The sequence below is a fragment of the Lithobates pipiens genome, unplaced genomic scaffold (assembly GCF_037356315.1).
Source record: "Lithobates pipiens isolate NorthernLeopardFrog02 unplaced genomic scaffold, aLitPip1_a1.2 Scaffold_13, whole genome shotgun sequence".
NCBI classification, from domain to species: Eukaryota; Metazoa; Chordata; class Amphibia; order Anura; family Ranidae; genus Lithobates; species Lithobates pipiens.
In genome coordinates, this window is record NW_027507718.1 from 28,523,236 (window position 1) to 28,543,637 (window position 20,402).

The 20,402-nt window shown below is 41.9% G+C and overlaps 1 protein-coding gene across 1 annotated transcript in view; it reads right to left on the reverse strand.

Annotated features, from left to right (window-relative positions):
• The window catches only part of LOC143975839 (transmembrane channel-like protein 1), a 123,028-nt gene that overhangs the window by 84,945 nt on the left and 17,681 nt on the right, over positions 1 to 20,402 (reverse strand). The window contains exons 8-11 of the mRNA XM_077478403.1: positions 15,719 to 15,863; positions 9,611 to 9,805; positions 6,067 to 6,246; positions 5,684 to 5,836 (exon numbers count right to left, since the gene is read on the reverse strand). Coding sequence (XP_077334529.1) covers positions 5,684 to 5,836; positions 6,067 to 6,246; positions 9,611 to 9,805; positions 15,719 to 15,863 — 673 coding nt within the window. The remainder of the gene's footprint in view (positions 1 to 5,683; positions 5,837 to 6,066; positions 6,247 to 9,610; positions 9,806 to 15,718; positions 15,864 to 20,402) is intronic.

Consider the following 20,402-nt stretch of genomic DNA (forward strand, 5'->3'; position numbering starts at 1 on the left):
TAACATCAAGGGCGATCAAAGGGTCAACTGTGTGCCTAACCAGTGCTTACTCACTGTGTGGGAGGGGACTAGGCAAAGGCAAAAATCCATGCTCCCGCTTTGCAGGAACACAGGATCAATACCTTCCCTTTCTGACAGAACGGTAATCTGCCTCGTTTACCTGCCTGGTTTCTGCCCCAGACTCGGAAGTGTCAGATCACGTACTAGGTAGGTGATCTGGCACAGAGTGACTGCCCTGCCAACAGTATATGTACTGTGGGCAGTCCTCAAGTGGTTAATGCAATTTTATAGACAAATTACATAACACTTTAATCACACTTCATTGTTATAACGTATCAGTATCTGACATACTCAGAAATGCTGTAGTGGAATTAGAGTCTGATGCAAATATTAAAAATTGAATCCCTAGTTAAAGCGGTAGTAAACCCGCTAATTTTTTTATTGTCACTCCCGCGCGCATGCCTATTAAGGACAATGCACTTACGGACACTCACAGACGCACTTTAAGCACTTAAACGTCAATGACCATTAGGGCAGGTTCTGTCAGAACACCCACTAATGCACAGGGTCACTTTGAACCTGGTGTCACTAAAGGTTCAGCAAACACCTTATCTTCACCGTTGAATGCAACTTAAACTCTATCACTTCTTCACAGTCGGATTTGCGACCAGCACCCATATTCACCCAACCAGTATCAGACTTGAGGAAAACAATGAATCACGAGGTTCAAAATCACAAGTCCATGAAGACCAATTTGAAATAATTAATCTGTCCTCTTACCCTCTTTCACTTGAGCAAATATCGGTCCTAAAATTAGGACTTACGTTTTGTCCTGTACAGAAAATCGATCAATTTGAACTCATTAAAGATATAAATTTATTCTCACGGAAATTAATGTTCAAAATCCTATTTGACAGACCGCAATTTTCTATTCAGACACAGACTTTGGATAGCCCTGCTTGGAACGAAATGACGATCAAAGATATCAAGGCCATGGAGGAGTTGATGGAACTGTGGGAGGAAGAAGGTATTGACGAAACAGATTTAGAGGAGGCAGCCTCTTTGGCAGCATGTCCCAGTCCCTCCCCTCCCACATTGTTCCCCCCTGCAGGCCCAGTAAAAATAGCTAAACCTTTAGAATATAAATCCAAATCTCGTACCTTTCCAAATGTCTGGGCCTTTACATGTCAAGTTACTAAGGAGATTTCTGAAACTAGGTGGAAGGTTACAAGTTCTAATTTAACTCCATCACAATTAGAGGCATTAAGGTCCTTACATCAAAACAATAACATAATTATTAAGCCCTCTGATAAAGGGGGCAACCTAGTAATTATAGATACTCAACAATACGAAACTATGGTTCATGACATCCTATGTAACCGTGACTGGTACAGAAAGGAATCCTCTTGCCATCTCACCCTGACATCCACTCGGTATGCATATCTCATTGGATCAGCATATCGTTCTGGTTTGATCACCAAGAAAATGTGGGAATTCCTTAATGTTATTTCCCCACGTACACAGACTATATATGCGCTTCCTAAGGTTCATAAAAATCAAAAAAAAAAACAGGTCGCCCGATTGTCTCAGGAAATGGTTCCTTAACAGAAAGGGCCAGCCAACTGGTAGATGATTTCTTAAGGCCTCATGTGGAGGGGCTGGCATTGTACTTGCAAGACACAAGGGACCTATTCAGGGTCCTCAATGGGATTGTCATCCCAGAGGGGTCTTGGCTGGTTTCGCTAGATGTTGAGGCCCTCTACAACTCCATCCCTCATGATCGAGGGTTGGCAGTTGTCGAAGGCTTCATTCGAGAAAATGATGGGGTTTCCAAACAATAAAATACATTTATCTTGGAATTATTAAGATTCATCTTAACCAACAATATTTTTCTATTTGGGGATTCCCACTTCCTCAAGATACAGGGTGTGGCTATGGGGACCAAATGTGCTCCTTCATATGCCAACCTGTATCTGGGGGGGGGGTGGGAACGAAACCTGTTCTATCGGGATGATATGCAGATCTTTTTTAAGTTCATACCAGTGTGGCGACGCTTTATAGATTACATTTTTTTTGTTTGGTCTGGCACCAAAGAATCCCTTTTAGCTTTCCTTGACAGTCTAAAAATTAACAGTTACAATCTGAAGTTCACATTTGAATTCAATCAATCTACATGAACTTTTCTGGATATTCAGATTTTTGTAAATGAGGATGGTAGCGTTGGCACTACCCTTTATCGCAAATCCTCTTCAGGGAATACTTTACTGCATGCGACTTCGTCACACCCAGCACCATTAGTGGCAAGTGTGCCCTATGGTCAGTACTTACGTTTAAAGCGTTATTGTACTTCCAAGGAGACTTTGAAAAGGAGGCTTGACTACTATATTTGCGGCTAATACAGCGTGGATATAGCCGCAAATGTTTAAAGAAAGCTTATTTCAAAGCAAAAAATCAGAAAAGGCATGTTCTTCTACATGGGTCTAGGACAAAACCAAATTTTGATTCTGGTGTCCGATTGGTCACTACCTTCTCGGGCCAACACAAACAGGTTCGAGATATTTTGACCAAACATTGGCACCTTCTTCTGGGTGATGAGAAAGTAGCAAAACATCTCAAACCATACCCCGAGATTACGTTCAGACGGTCCAGATCTCTGAAGGACAAATTGGTGCAAAGCCATTACACTCCCCTTGGTGGGGTCTCTAATGAATCCAATAAGGGTACGCGGCCCTGCCATAAATGCAATTTTTGCAAATACATATATGCAGCTCAATCAATTACTTTGCCTAATGGCCGAATTTTCAAACCCCACTTTTCTGTTGATTGCCAGTCGGTTGGCATTGTATACATGATGCAATGCGAATGTGATGCCTTTTACATCAGCAAAACAAAAAGACAGTTTTTTTGTCATATTAGAGATCATGTCTCTCTCATAACAAAAAAGCCACGTTGGCATGAATCATAATTTTGATAGTAGGAAAATGCATTTTTATGCATTAGAATATGTTCCACCTGGCCTGAGAGGATTTTTTGTGATTATGACAAGATCCTCCTGCAGCGTGAGACCAGGTGGATATATGAGTTGTCAGCATTACAATATCCGGGACTCCATGATGCCATGAGCTTTAAGTGTTTTTTGTAAAAATTCAACAATTATAATTTTTTTTTCTTGTCGCATTTGTTCATGTATGATCTATGTACCCAAAGCCTTAATATCCAAATTTGATTACTGAAGTCAATGGGGTTTTGGTTGTCCTATATTGCTTTGATTATCTTGGGTGGGTCACACGGACGCCCAGGGCACAGTGTCTTTTTGGGGGTGGAAAATCATCCGCTTCCCTCACACTGTGCCTGATTTGAGACTGGGATAATTTACAAGTGGTGGATTTAGGAAGACCCAATACAGCACGGTCTAGTGCTTTGGTTTCCGAAATTGATTAGGATTCCAGCACTTAAGATGGCGCTGTTACGACAGGAAGTTGTTTTATGCCCTTCTTTCTGTTGATCTTTCCTCTAGGTCAGGCACATGCGCAGAATGGGAAGTTGACTGTATAGTGACGTCACTTCCGGAAAATTTTGCCCTCAACAGTAATAGGTTGATGGTACGCATGCTCAGTACCATTGGTATGGCCCTGTATGTGCCATCTTGATGTATCCATCCAATCCCCTACTTGGACTGCCCACTCTCTATATACGTCCGCAACCCGGCAGTGACGTCAGACGCTGCCAGGTTGTGAGAGCTATTTAAATGTGGTTGTTTGATTGCCAATCTTCTGCCTTTGCTAAGTGCGCAAGTGGGAGGTTATTTCTGTTTCATCCCATCGTGTGTCAGCCTTTGACAATACCAACAACAGCAGGTATGTTTAGGGGTGGTATGTGGCTGTCTCAGGGTATATTATATACGCCAGAGGTCAATGACAAATTATCCCTTACTATCTGCTCTTATATATTTTTATCGAAATACGGCCGTGGCTTTGTCATATAGTGCTGTTTTTCGCCCATGGGCTCAAGTTTATTTCATATGACCTAATGGGTCTATATCCATTGACGTGGACATTTTTCTTATGTAGAATTTGCTGATTCTATGTTAAAGCGGGACTATACTGGGGAAAAAAATATTAAAAGCCAGCAGCTATAAATACTACAGCTGCTGACTTTTAATAAATGGACACTCACCTGTCCCGGGGTCCAGCGATGCCGGCAACCGAGGCCGATCGATCGCTCGGCTCTCGGCTGGTGCCGCCACCATTCTAGGTGAGGGAATCAGGAAGTGAAGCGAATCGGTTTCACTTCCCAGTTCCCTACTGCGCATGCGCGAGTCACGCAGCGCAATAGGAATTGTCCGCGCTGTCTCTGGGACCCGTGTGTGTCCCAGCAGACAGCGCAGCAGGACAGGAAGAGGCATAGACTCCCATGGGAGTCTATGCCCGGAAGTGGGTGTAAATACCTGTCTTTGACAGGTATCTGCACCCCCCTCCCCCTTGAAAGGTGCCAATTGTGACACCGGAGGGGGGGAGGGTTCCGATCAGCGGAAGTTCCACTTTAGGGTGGAACCCCGCTTTAATAACCCAGGTAATTTATTTTATCTACTGTATTTATCGGCGTATAACACGCACCCCAAGTTTAGGAGGGAATTTTAAGGAATAAACCTTTTAGGAGGGAAGTTTAAGAAAAAAAAAAACTTACATTTAAATGCCTATCAATGCAGCCTTATCATTGTCCATCTGCAGCCTTGTCCACCATTGCAGCCTTGTCAGTGTCATATGCAGCCTTGTCCACCATTGCAGCCTTGTCAGTCACCATTGAAATGTGCTATCTCAGTAGATTATTGTCGATAGCAATATTTGTATAATACATTTCTGATCTGTATTTCCTTATTGTTTTTAGTTTATTCACTAAGTGTACCTTTAACTCCTGAGGAAGCTCGGAGGAGCGAAACATGTCGAGTGGTATACTCTGAAGTGATAAATGTTACATAATTTTGTTATGTTCCAATTGAAAACATTGATGTGGATAATTCATTTTATCTATTATTTATTTGTGAATAATTTTGTAAATTTTGTTATCAAAATAAAAATATGTACTCTTTTATGATATATACTTGGTTAGTATCTATTTACCACACACAGCACCTTAAAAGTCCAGAGGTTTTTGCTTAACCCCTTTCCCCCTTTCTTGTGTATAGGTTTTTACTGATATTTATGTCCCATTGGGGAGATTGGTCCTCAATGCCTTCCTGACAGTGCCGATTGTAAAATGATCAGTTTCTCTTTACTTTCTGTCCAAGGACATCTTTCATTGGGGCAGAAATCAAGGGTAAATTTCCACAACAGAGATGCAGGTATATGAAACAACACAGGATAAAATACAGACAATATAAACGGCACAAAGGTACTTTTCCTTCCATACTTACAATATATATATATATATATATATATATATATATATATATATATATATATATATTAGCTGGCATTCTACTTTATGGTACCTATAGACTTTAGCCACATATGATCCTTTGTTTCCTAAATTTTTCTTTGGACAGCAATGAACCTGTCTATGATATTTGAAGACTAAGTAATCATTTGATATATAGATGTTTTTGGTTATACATGTGTAGATTTATTTCCAATAACTGTTTAAATTAATAATTGTAGGAAAAACAAGCCAGTGTTTTACTGACCTGTCCCACCATTGTCTCCCAACATGGTCCTCGAGGAACATCTGATGGATCAACAATAAAAGGAGCACCTGTTGAATTTTCTGAATATGATGCATTAAACAGATTGGCATACCACATTGTCATGTTATGCTGCACAACCTTTTCTTCTTGACGCTATGGAAAGTGAAAAAGAAGAAAAGTTGTAAACAAATGTAAAATATAAGGAAATATAAGGACTATTAAGAAGCATAAAAATAACTAAACTATTAAAAGATTGTAACATAAGATATTATGTTTGAAAAAAATTACCATTTAATAATTTGTTTACCTTATATAATTATTTTTATACATTCTACTATATTATTATATTATATATTATTATATTATATTTCCTTTTACTATACCTTTAGATTTATTTCATCCATTAAAGCAATCAGGAAGGTGTACAGGTTGCCCAGGAATAAAGCAAATATACGTCCCAGTTGCCATCTTAATGCTATACGAGGGTGATAGTTTTCCAATCCACTGACCACATCAAACATCGTTGGACAAAACATTCCTAGCAGAGACATGACTGTATTAACCTATCACAACAAGGAGCAGACACGTGTAAATTAATTATACACAGTTCTTACTAGATTAGTCTCGACATATAAGTCATTGCAAAAGGCAGTGATGATGTGATAAACGCAGTAATCCTTATCAAACCCATTTTAGTTTAGTGAAGTCAGATCTCTAAAGTCATGACTGCCAGCCATTGATGTCTTGCCCTTTAACCCTTAACTTTTATATGGATTCATATCCAAAAGCAAAGCATTACGTGCCAAGTGAAGGAACGTTAAAGTGGTCCTTCCTCCTTTCATTAAAAATCACAACAGCATACAGCTCTGCTTGCTGATATGAATATTGCTGATATGAAATAATTTTGCATTCATTACTGAAAAGGCATGGTAAACATTCCTACATGCACTGTGTTTTTCACCTGTATAAGATGTGCATTGATCATGTCATTTCATGGTGTAATGTGGTGCCATTAATGCACAGTATGTAGTAGAGTAAACCTTTAAATTTCTGTGTCAGCAATTTCTGTTTAACTAGTTCAAGATACTGGATGTGCTATACACGTCCAAAAAAAACTTCAATATAATACACAGGACATGTGTAGTACGTCCAGTACTTCTGCCCTGCTGCTTTTTGTTTGTTTTTATTTTTGTTAATATTTTTCCCCACAAAAAAAGCACATAAAAAAAAAAAATACTTTTATTTCATTTGCAGGAGCTGGTGCAAACCACGGCTTAGGCAGGCCATGTGCAGCTGTTAGAGTGCTGGTGACTTTGTAGGGACAATAGGGGGTCATTGTGGGGTTGGTTTGCTACAGCTCCTGGTGGGAGGACCGCACCGCACAATTATTTTAGAGGGAGAGTTTTTTTGGTATATGTTTGGGAGGGAATTATAAGTAAGGGAATAGTGGTATGGAGGGAGAGTAGTGGGGGTGATGGAGCGTTTTGTGATGCTGTGTCATTTTTATACTGTTTTGTATACCCATACATTTTGAGGAGGTAGCCTGTTGGGTGTGCTTTTTTTTATTTTTTGATTAACAATATTTTGTGATCACACCCCCTCCTTTTATTTTAGGGAAGCAACACCTCTAAGTATTTTAATTATTTCCCACAACCACCAATCTTTTGGAATGGAAAAAGGATCACCCCCTTATGTCAGTATTTTGTTGGAGCACATTTTACTTTAATTACAGCCTTTAGTCTGTTGGGATATGTCTCTACTAACTTTGCACATCTAGACTTTGCAATATTTGCCCACTCTTCTTTGCAGAACTGCTCAAGTTCAGTTAAACTTGATAGTGATCATTTGTGGACTGCACTCTTCAAGTCATTCCACAGATTTCCAATGTGGTTTAAGTCTTGGCTCTGACTAAGCCATGCAAGGACATTCACCTTTTTCTTCTACCACTGGTCATTTTTGCTGTGGGTCATTGTCATGCTGGAAGGTAAACCTTCTTCCCATTGACAACTTTCTGGCAGAGGGCAGCAGATTTTCCTGAAGAATTTAATGGTATTTTGCCCCATCCATTTTTCTTCTATCCTGGCAAATGCTCCAGTCCTTACTGCAGAGAAACGCCCCCATAACAAGATATTACCACCTCCATGCTTTACTGTAGGAATGGTGGTAGTTGGATGGTGAGCTATATTGAATTTCCACCAGACATATCGTTTGGTGTTGAGGCCAAATAATTCAATTTTAATCTCATCTGACCACCTTAAATGCACTTTGAAGATTTTGAGGTCATAGGAAAAATGGTGTTATGGACAGATGAGACTAAAATTTAATTATTTGGCCTCAACACCAAATGATATATCTGGCAGAACTCCAATATAGCTCCCCATCCAAAACAACTATCCACAATCCATATTATACTAGTGTGGTGAGACATAAAAATCCAGAGAATGATTAAATAGTCTGTTTAATTAAAACCGGAATGTTAGATATGTGTGAATTTGACATTACATGCTACATCCTACAGTAAGCACCAAAAAGTTCCTTTGTGCACTTTCTCCATATAAAGAATATATTCAACGCTTGATGAGGCCTGAACTTGATGTGCAATGCAAAATCATTTTGTTTTTTCTAGCCTTGTGACCACTGGCACACCTTCTTTTTCCCTGGTCTTTTGCCATAATAATAGGCAAAAGTAGATTTGTTATGTGGAGAGCCTGTTTCTTATGGCTTTCTGTAAGCAGTGAATGAGCACAGTCCAGACAGACATACTCTATGCACAGCAGACACTACAGTAATTCGCTGTCAGATGACGCAAGGAATTGTGAAAACATAAGGATGGTGAGAGATATTGCGTGAATCTAATGCAGTGAGAGCAAATATCCTGTTCCCATAGAAGAAGTTAATTAACAAGGTATCAGTCTGTACATTTATGGTAGGTATCTTTTTAGATGATTCCGTAAATAAATATATGTGCAGTGCTATGTTATAGTGCTGGTGTGTTTGTATTTACTTTATATGCACATTGGGGTTCCATACAGTATACTTCTGATGGCCCCTCCCTGGGGGGCACACGGGCACTGCCCCCCCCCCAGGCAGTGAAATAAAAATGTTAGAAAAAAAAATTATTTAAACATGTCCCTTTGGCGGGCGCAGTGCAATATGGGAAGCACCACGAGATCATGAGATTGCAGACAAGGCTCTTCATTTGCCCCAAAAAAGCTCGCTCTGTGGCGCAGTCAATTGCGCCACAGCTTCCGGCCAGATAGCGAGATGGACTGGCCAGGCGAGTGCAGTGCATAGACTCTCCCCCCTCCGCTTATCAAACGCATACATTTTTTTTGGAGGTTGGACGGCAGCACAAGCTGCCACCCCCCCCCCCCCCCGTATATGATGTGCAGAGCCGGTGTATAATGTGCAGCCTGGTATATGATGTGCAGAGCCCTGTGTATAATGTGCAGCCTGGTATATGATGTGCAGAGCCTGGTGTATAATGTGCAACCTGGTATATGATGTGCAGAGCCTGGTGTATAATGTGCAGCCTGGTATATGATGTGCAGAGCCCGGTGTATAATGTGCAGCCTGGTATATGATGTGCAGAGCTCTGTGTATAATGTGCAGCCTGGTATATGATGTGCAGAGCTCTGTGTATAATATGCAGCCTGGTATATGATGTGCAGAGCCCTGTGTATAATGCGCAGCCTGGTATATGATGTGCAGAGCCCGGTGTATAATGTGCAGCCTGATATATGATATGCAGAGCCCTGTGTATAATGTGCAGCCTGGTATATGATGTGGATTCTATAAGGGGTGTGGCTTATGAGAAGTGGGAGAGGGCAAACGTGGAGGGGCGGGTCTTGCACCCCCCATCCTAATACTTCACCAGCTGCCACTGTTTCAAACGTTTAAAGTATTATGTGAATTATAGGTACTAACCTCATTCCTTTCCCACCATCCATAGTTTTCATAGCCTTCCAGAGCAAACTGCTGGGATCTTCGAACAACAAAATAAATTAGATACCCACTGCCTGCAAGCGTGCACATTACAAGGAAGTTGGCAAGAACTCGAAGAAAGCGGACCAAATGAATGTTTTCCTCTTTTCTGTTTTCTTGTTCTTCTAAAATGGATTCCTGTCATTTAAAATTGACAACAAAAACAGAATTATTAAAACCGGTAAAAGAATATGAAAAAACATATCTTCTATACTGAATGTGGTATATGTCTACTGACACTACTTTTACCTAGGTATGCCAATGCTGCTGATGAACAGTAATGAATCAGGAGACAATGTCCACCCCAACCGTTCAGGGCTTCACTTCCCCCCACTGGCAGTCATTTTCACTTAAACTAGTTTAGGACACTGAATGTGCAAAAAAGCTTAAAAGAAAGCATGTCCAGTCCATCGACCCTGCTGCTGCGACCCTCCATCCCCTCTCCAGTCAATTCTTGGCTCTGATTAATCAAAGCCAGGAATTGCTGTGAACCTACAGCAGCTCTAGCAGCTGCTGGTGTTAATAAAAAGTTGTCCGAGTGTTTACCAACATTGTTCAGTCACAAAATGGAGAGACACAGTGAGTAACATTGGTATTTTTTTATTTACTTACAGTACCTTGCAAAAATATTCACCCCCCTTGCCATTTTTCATGTTTTGTTGCCTCACAACCTGGAACATGGATTGTTTGAGGATTTGCATCATTTAATTTACAGAACATGGCCACAACTTTGAAGATGTTTTTTTTTTGTTATTGTGAAGCAAACAACAAATAGGACAAAATAACAGAAAAAGTCAATGTGCATAACTTTTCACCCCCCTAAAGTCAATACTTTGTAGAGCCAACTTTTGCGGTTATCACAGCTCCAAGTTGCCTTGGCTCAGTCTCTATGAGCTTGTCACATCTTACCATTGGGATTTTTGCCCATTCCTCCTTGCAAAACTGCTCCAACTCCTTCAAGTTGGATGGTTTGCGCTTGTGAACAGCAATCTTTACGTCTGGCCACAGATTTTCTATTGGATTGAGGTCTGGGCTTTGACGAGGCCATTCCAACACATTTACATGTTTCCCCTTAAGCCACTCAAGTGTTGCTTTAGCAGTGTGTTTGGGGTCATTGTCCTGCTGGAAGGTGAACCTCCGTCCTGGCCTCAAATCACACACAGAGTGGTACAGATTTTGCTCAAGAATATCCCTGTATTTAGCACCATCCATCTTTCCCTCAACTCTGACCAGTTTCCCAGTCCCAACTGCTGAAAAGCATCCTCACAGCATGATGCTGCCACCACCATGGTGTTCTTTGGGTGATGTGATGTGTTGGGCTTGCACCCAGACATAGCGTTTTCTTTGATGGTCAAAAAGTAAAATTTTAGTCTCATGAGACCAGAGCACCTTCCTCCATACATTTTGGGAGTCTTCCACATGCCTTTTCGCAAACTTAAAACATGCCATTTTGTTTTTTGCTGAAAGTAATAGCTTTCATCTGGCCACTCTGCCATAAAGCCCAACTCTATGGAGCGTTCGGCTTATTGTCGTCCTATGTACAGATACTCCAGTCTCTGCTGTGGAACTCTGCAGCTCCTCCAGGGTTACCTTAGGTCTCTGTGCTGCCTCTCTGATTAATGCCCTCCTTGCCCGGTCCGTGAGTTTTGGTGTGCGGCTGTCTATTGGCAGGTTTGCTGTTATGCCATGTTCTTTCTATTTGGTTATGATAGATTTGAGGTAAGGCATTACATCACGTGCGTGTTCACCCCCTGCTGCTTTTTTTCTCTTGGCTCCCGACTCTCACTCCTTTCCGGCCGTGGAGTATGATGCGCACACAGCCCCCTTCAGCAAAACACTTGCCGCAGCTCTCGGCCCCTGCAACTTTCGACCTCTGCTGGCTTCCACTACCTGCCTGCCCTGAAGGTATGTGGGACTTAATATATACAGGGGCACAATGATGGGCCCCTTTTTTCTTAGGGGGGAATGATGATGGGCACATATTATGTTAAAGGGTGCTCTGATGAGCACAACAAAATGAATGTGCCCATCTGAGTGCCCCTTTACATAAAATATGTCAATCAATGTACCCCCTAACATAAAATAAGGAACATTCTGATGGGCATATTTTATGTTAACGTTCACACTGATGGGCACATTTTGTTGTGCCCATCAGAGTGCCCCTTAACATAATATGTGCCCATCAGCGTGCCATCACTAGTATAATATGTGCCCACCTGAGCGAACATTATATAAAATAAGGAGCATGTCGATTGGCATATTTTATGCTAGTGGGAGCACGCTGATGGGTACATATTATGTTTAGGGGTGCTCTGATGGGCACACCTGTTGTGATGGGGACACCTGATGTAAGGTGGCACGCACTGTGATGGAAGACAGCTGATGTAAAGGGGCACTCTGATGGGGACACCTGATGTAAAGGGGCACTCTGACAAGGACACCTAATGTATGATGGCACTGTGATAGGGATACCTAATGTATGATGGCACTGTGTTGGGGACACCTGATGTAAGGGTGCACTCTGACGGGGACACCTGATGTAAAAGGGCACTCTGATGGGGAGGCCTGATGTGATGGGGACACCTGATGTATGGTGGCATTCTGATGAGCATACGTGATTTGATGGGGACACCTAATGTTAGGGGGCACTCTGATGGGCACACCTGATGTGATGGGGACACCTGATGTTAGGGGGCACTCTGATGGGGACGCCTCATGTAAAGGAGCACTCTGATGGGTACACCTGATGTGATGGGGACACCTGATTTAAAGGAGCACTCTGATGATGGCACCTAATGTAAGGGGGCACACTGATGGGGACAAATGAGGTAAGGGCCTACTGATGTAGAAATCTGATGCAAATGGGCACTTTGACAGGAATACCTGATGTAAGGGGGCACTCTGATGGGGACACCTGATATAATAGGGTGCCCTGACGGTGGCAAATAATTTATGGGGGTAGTCTGATGGGGGCACCCAATTTAATGAATTACACTGGTAGGGGCACCTGATGTAAGGGGGAACACTATTGGGGACATTTACATTTACAGAGTATTATGTGGAGAAAACAGGAAGAAAAGCGCAGAGACTTTGACTTGCGCCAAAAAAAAGAAAAGAAGACGCGTACACACTTTCATGGCACAGACTTGTGACTCGGACCTCGGACAAAATTTTCTTTAGTGACCGAACCTCCTTGAATTTTAATTCACTAACCCCTGCACTATGCAGAGCTCAGTGAGAGTTGATAGAAGGGCACACCCCTCTTTCGCACATCACACAGAAACAGGCTGAGGCTGACAATCACAGGCTTTGTGCTGGAGATCCCTTTCTTGTCACCTTTTTTATCTGGGTGTGAGGAAAACTTGTCAGAAAATACTCATGCAGATAACAGAGAAACAAGGCAGCAGACAGAAATGACACTTAGTGCTCTTGATTGGTATACACTATAGAGGGATATGCTTTGTTCATATTTCATGGTAGTGATTTACAACCACTTTAAATAGTTTGTTTTGCCCAAGCTGGTTCAAACTATTTCCTTTTTAACAAATGCAGTGGCTTTCAGTGCTGTAAATTGTACATAGCCCAGCTATAAACAGTATACAGCACTGTGATCTAGGTGCGAGACGAGACCTTCCAGTCTCACACCTGGAAAAAAATAGAGTTGGGTTGAGTGGTGCATTGCCTTTCACAGGGAGCTTTGTATTCTGTGAATGAATACAAAGTTTCTTCTTATTGACTTAAAGTGGTTGTAAACCCTTACAAACCACTTTGACCTACAGGTAAGCCTAGATTAAGGCTTACCTGTAGGTCCAAGAAATATCTCCTAAACCTATATGGTTTAGGAGATATTTGTCCGAAAACAGGCACCGGCTCGCAGGCGCAGTGAGCGCGGCATTCTCAACGAAGGAGCTGCCGCGCGTGTTGGTTCCCGTACGCAATGCGCGGGAGTGACGTCATCGCGGCTACGCCGAATGACAGCGGCGGAGTTGCGAGACCCCACCAAGAAGATGGATGCGGCGGACTACAGGGGACAGCGGTGACTTCGCTGGCTCCTGTGTCAGGTAAGTGACACATAATGGACTACTATGCAATGCATAGTAGTCCATTATGCTTTGCCTTTGCAGGGAATGAAAGAGGAAGTAAACTCATCAGGGTTTACTTCCTCTTTAAGCGGAGAGGTGGACTGATGATGTCACAAACTCTGCCAAAGAAGCTTTGTATTCATTTACAGAATACAAAGGCTGGGTGCCATTCAGCCTGCTTCTATTTTGTTCCAGGTGTAAGACAGGAAGGTCTTGTCTCACACCTGGATCACAGTGCTATATACTGTACGTATTTGATACTACGGTATGTACTGTAAATTTCATACAGCATGGAAAGCCACCACATTTGTTAATGAAAAATCACTTCATTTGAACAAGCTTGGTCCAATTAAATTATTTAACCAGTTCAATACTGGGCAATTTTACACCCTTCCAGACCCAGCCTAATTTTCATCTTCAGCACTGTCACACTTTGAAGGACAATTGCGCGGTCATGCAACAATGCAATCGTGACATTTTATAATTTTTTTTCACACAAATAGAGCATTCTTTTTGTGGTATTTAGTCACCACTGGATTTTTTTTATTTTTTGCTAGTGAGCAGAGCAATACAGTGTTACCATAGTACCATAATACTATTCTGGGAAAGTGATCAGGATTTTTATTTTTTTTACACATTATGATTCTTATGAATTTCACTGGTATAAGCAATCATTTTTACTGAATTAACCACTTCCGGACCACCGCACGCCGATGTACGTCCTCACTTTGAGCTAGCTGCCATAACCCCGGTATCACCTTGTTCGGCTGAGGGTCTGATACAAGATAAAAGTGGTCTCTGCTGCGGATTCACCACAAAATCACTTTCATCAGCAGCGGGAGAGGGAAACTCCCCTCCCGCCACGGCCGGTGCCCTCCACCACTTATCGGAGTCGTCGGCAGCGGCGGAGGCAATCCGGTCCTCTAGGCAGCTGTGCGTGGAGATGAGTGAGGGGAAGATGGCCACCACCCAGCTCCATGACACTGCAGGGCGGAAGCGACGGCAAAACGTCAATTTTGCCCATAGCTCTTAAAGGGACATTTTTTTTTATATTGCATTTTAGTGTAAATATGAGATCTGAGGTCTTTTTGAACCTTTGACCCCAGATCTCATATTTAAGAGTTCCTGTCATGTTTTTTTTCTATTACAAAGGATGTTTACATTCCTTGTAATAGGAATAAAAGTGGCACATTTTTTTTTAAACAATGTAAAAATAAAAAAATAATAGGTAAAATAATTAAGACTTTTTTTTTTAAACGCGTCCCTTCCTGCCGAGCTTGCACACAGAAGCAAACGCATACATGAGTAGCACCCGCATATGAAAACAGTGTTCAAACCACACATGTGAGGTATCACCATGATCGGTAGAGCGAGAGCAATAATTCTAGCCCTAGACCTCCTCTGCAACGCAAAACCTTAAGTGGTTAAATTGATTCATTCAGTCTGTGTTGTTGTAATTAGCTGTGATTGGCCACAGCTAATCACATGGTGCAGATGGGCTGTGATTGGCCCTGTCTGTGCAATGTTATCACTGTGACCAATCACAGCTAGCAACATAATTGTACACAATGGCATGAGAGGAAGTAATCCATTGTTACATTTGTCATGTGACCTGCTGTGATTGGTGACAAAGATCATATGGTACCAGCAGTGGACCAGTACACCGATCAGTCATCGGTTGACACATCTGATGACAGATCTTACAGCACTACGGTCTCACAGCCACACAAGAGGTGTGTTCTGGGATGACATGACATGATGTCCACCTGGAATGCCGAAAGTCCTGCCCATTCGTCATTTGACAATAGTGGTTAAAGTCACAGGAAATGTGGAGATGTGCAGCTTTAAGTCATGACAAAATGGTTGCCGAATCAACAGGTCCAGAACAGAGATGTAAAAATTGCTCTAGTCCATAGGAGTGAATAGGTGTGAGAAGGGAACCTAAAAAGGATTACAATTTTTTTCTTACTTTAAAGCTTGTTGTTATAGATGCAAATTTATTGTCAGCTGTTTCTGGGTTTCCAATCAGGAAATCCCAGCTTGTATACATTTTCCAGCTAAAATTAAAGCTGTTGTCATCCCCTCCTCCATCATCATTAGCATTCTTGGCCATCCTGGAAGAAAAGTAAAAAAGAGAATATCAAATTGTGAAAACAAAAACTGTAACTATTCTGTTCAGACGGACAAACTTTCAACACCAGATCTTTCTGGTCAAAACCTTCAATCAGACAGTCGAATTATGTCCGATATTTCTCTTTTACTTGAGGTAAATAATGGCTTTGCCTCTAGAATTGTAATCTGGGATTCAATGAAAGCATTTTTGCAAGGCCCTTTAATTAAAAAGGTTTTTTTTTTTTTAAATCAGCAACCAGAAGGGATGAAGAACAGGCTCAAAGCTTTGCATTAACAGCTGAAACAGATTATATTAGTGATCCCTCTCCAAGTAACTTGGCGGCATGTATGGAAGCACAGGCCCTTCAAAAATTGATAGCAAAAAAGGCCATCAGTAAACATTTTTTTCAAAAACATCTACTATGGGTGGAAGGGGAGAAGGCGGGTAGATTATTGTCTCGCTTCACCTGATCTCAGCTATTGGATATTCATATCTTAGCTTTGAAAGACAATACAGATCATGTTCATAATACGTCTTCTGCTATTATTAGTATTTTATAGTGAGTTATGCACATTCAAGCTGAAATATGCCTCTCCTGGCTTGGATCCTATAAATATGCCATATTTAAGTAGTGGAGATAAGGCATACCTTGATGCTCCTTTGATGCTCCAGAAGTTGAAGCTGGCTATGGCAAATTTCTCTATCTGTTAGTCTTTAGGTTTTTATAGCTTGCCCATTTAAATTTACAAACTATATGGAGATAATCTTCTGCTGTTCCTCCTCCAGATTTTTAATGAGGCATCCAGGACAGGTTTTCTTCCTGACTATGTATAAAGCCACTATAGTAGTGATCCCTAAAAATAATAAAGACCCTCGGACACTTGACTCATATTGACCTATTTCTCTTCTTCCAGTTAATATTAAAATACTTGCTAAAACTCTAGATTGAATCAGATAACAACTAGAATTATACATTCTGATCAGATAGGTTTCATACCCAAGTTGTCTACTGCAGGTAATATTAGACATGTTTTTTTTAAATATGTACAGTGATGCCCCGTACACACAATCGGATTTTCTGACAACAAATGTTGGATGTGAGCTTGTTGGCGGAAAGTCCGACCGTGTGTATACTCCATCGCACATTTGTTGCCTGACTTTGCACCAACAAATGTTGGCTAGCAGGTTCTTAAATTTTCCGTCAATAAATGTTTATCGGACTTTCCGATCGTGTGTACACAAGTCCGTGGAGCCGGAAATATAACTAGCGTTCGTAATGGAGATATCACGTACATCCTGAACGTCATTACGTTCATAATTGTTAGCCAACATTTGTGTGACCGTGTGTATGCAAGACAAGTTGGAGCCAACATCTTTCGAACAAAAATCCACAGTTTTGTTGTCGGAAAGTCCGATCGTGTGTACAAGACATAAGTCTCAATGGATTCTACGGGGGAATAGAGCCTTTATCACTCTGATCAGTCAATGTGAAGCCAGCCCTGGTGTTTTCTCTCTCTGAATGGAGGGGAGAGATACGCTGTATCCTTGCAAAGAGAAAAATAAACAAAACTGTGCCTAAAAAAAAAAAAATCTAAAACATTAGAAAATAAAAGAGAAAATAAAGAGAAAATACCTAGATCAATGTTAGATCCAGGCCAGTGCCAGGGTTAGTTTTTGGGTCAAATAAGGGTCAAAGGTCAAGTCACATACACATATGTGATATTGTTGCAAATGTCGGGAGCAGGAGAATTAATTTTGGGTTGTTCTTTGGTGGTAGGTTATGGAAGTAGCAAGAAATATACAGCTAAATTTAATAAATTATTTTTTTATCCTATTTTGATAAATGATTGTTTTCATTTGATAATAAAAAAAATCAGAGGATATCCATTACCATTTACCACCAAATGAAAGCCTAATTTGTCATGAAAATACAATGTATAATCCACCTGGATGCACAAAGTAGTTGTGATGATATGTACGGTTTTACTAACAGGTGTCAAAATTGTAAGCTGAATCCATAGCTTACCAAGTGAAGGCCTGTCTCCCCCAGCACACAGCAGGTGACTGACAAGCTCAGCTGTGAATGTTTCCCCATCGCAGTGTGTAGAAGAATGTGGTGTGACCATTCCCTCCACTCAGGTTTCAGGTTTCTCTGAGCTCTATGCTCTAGCTCTACAGTGTGTGTTATGTCAGATCCCCCCACCTTCTATTGCTAAGAAATAAGTTTTGATTTATTTGTTAATAAGGATGTAGAGGAGAGAGGACTACAGATTACCTGGTACAATTTATGTAGGAAGATTTGTTTCATCTCTGTGTATCACCTGTGGCTAGAGATGAGCCGAACACCCCCCGGTTCGGTTCGCACCAGAACTTTCGAACAGACCCCAAATTCGTATGAACTTTAGAACCACATTGAAGTCTATGGGACTCGAACGTTCGAAATTAAAAGTGCTAATTTTAACGGCTAATATGCAAGATACTGTCCTAAAAAGGGTTTGGGGACCTGGCTCCTGCCCCAGGGGACATGGGTCAATGCCTAAAATGTTTTTAAAAATGGCCGTTTTGGTGGGAGCACTGATTTTAATGACGATTAAAGTGAAAAAAAAGTGAAATATTCCTTTAAATATGGTGCCTGGGGGGTGTCTGTAGTATGCCTGTGAAGTGCCACGTGTTTCCCGAGTTTAGAACAGTCCCTGCACAAAATGACATTAAACGGAAATAACATAATTTAAAACTGCTTGCGGTTTTAATGTTATATCTGGTTCCTGCAATATGGTTGAAAATCATTGAGAAAAATGGCATGGGTAGCCCTCCCTGCCCATTACCAGCCCCTTTGGGTCTTGTACGCATATTAAGGGGAACCCAGTACCCATATTAAAAAAAGGAAATGCGTGTGGCCCCCAGGCCCTATATACTCAGAACAGCAGTATACAGGCGGTGCAAACAAGACAGGGACTGTGTAGGTTTGTTCTGTTAAGTTGAATCTGTTTGTAATTTTCAACTGGTACATTTTTAAAGTGTAGCTCCAGTCAAAAAAAACAATTTTTAAGCTTTTTGGAAAACATAGGGAAGGGTTATCACCCCTGTATAATTTGTTTTGTCGTACATCTTTTTTCATCTCACTTGCTGTTGTCTCCTTCCATTTGCAAGTAGGAGATGTTTGTAAGTTGGACGTTTGAAAGTAGGGGCCTGCCATATATGCTCTGCAGAAATGGCGGAACAAGGTGTTGGTTTTGCCACAACATTGTAAGCCCTCAAAGTGACTCTTGGTGGGCGCTGGAGCGCCCTGCTGTGAACGATTATATCAAGAATTGTAATTACATGCCATTGTTGAACAGTGGTAGAAAAATTGACCTTTGGTGGTTGTGGTGCTGGTGCCACAACACTATAAGTCCTCACAGTTACTCTGGGTGGGCACAGGAACAAGCCCTCCTGTGAAATATTATATCAAGAATTGTAATTACATGTCCCTGTTAAACAGGGGCAGAAAAATTGGGCCTTAGGCACTGGTGCTGGTGCCACGACACTGCAACCTCTCCCATATACTCTAGTTTTATTGCAGGAATTAGCCCTGCTGCAAAGCATTGCATCAAAAATTGTACTTAAACGCCCATGTTAAACAGGGGCAGTAAAATTGGGCTGATGGCATCACCCAGAACCAGAAATGTTCTTCCAACATATCAGCGGAGGAGGACGAGGATAGACAATCAACATAACAGGACAGTCACTCAGCATCAGCATAGGCAGTCTTGAAGGGATGTGATATTTCAAAAAAAATTATTCGGTTACATCAGCTTCAGGTGCTTGGTAGCTGTGGGTGATCCAAGACTGATTCATCTTGATGAAGGTCAGTCGATCAACTGATTCGGTGGACAGGCGCACCCTGTGATCGGTAACAAAGCCACCAGCAGCACTGAAGGTGCGTTCTGAAAGAACGCTGGATGCAGGACAGGCCATTAGCTCAATTGCCTACTGTGCAAGCTCTGGCCAGTGATCCATCCTCAAGACCCAGTAAGCCAGAGGATTTTCGGTGGGAAAGGTGTCCAAGTCTGACCTTGCCCCTAGGTATTCCTGCACCATGTAAATCAGACACTGGCGATGGTTGCTGGAACCGATCATACCTTGGGGCTGCGGACTAAAAAATTGTCTGAAAGCATCAGTCAGACGGCCACCTTCTCCACCGCTCCTTCTGACCGATGCCTCAGCAACACGTTGTCCAGGACCAGGAGTTTGTAACCTCCCAGTCTCTGGGAACGCGTTGCACAGATCTTTCTGCAAGGCCTCCCGGAGATGTCTTATCCTCTGCTCCCTCTGCGATGGCAAGATAAGGTCGGCAACCTTACCCTTGTACCGTGGATCAAGGAGAGTGGCCAGCCAGTAATGGTCCCTCTCCTTGATCCGAAGAATATGAGGATCCTTCCGCAGGCTTTGAAGGATCAGGGAGGCCATGCAGCGTAGGTTAGCTGAGGCATTTGGTCCGGAGTCCTCTGGGTCACTAAGGACAACATGATCCGCAGCTACCTCCTCCCAGCCACGTACA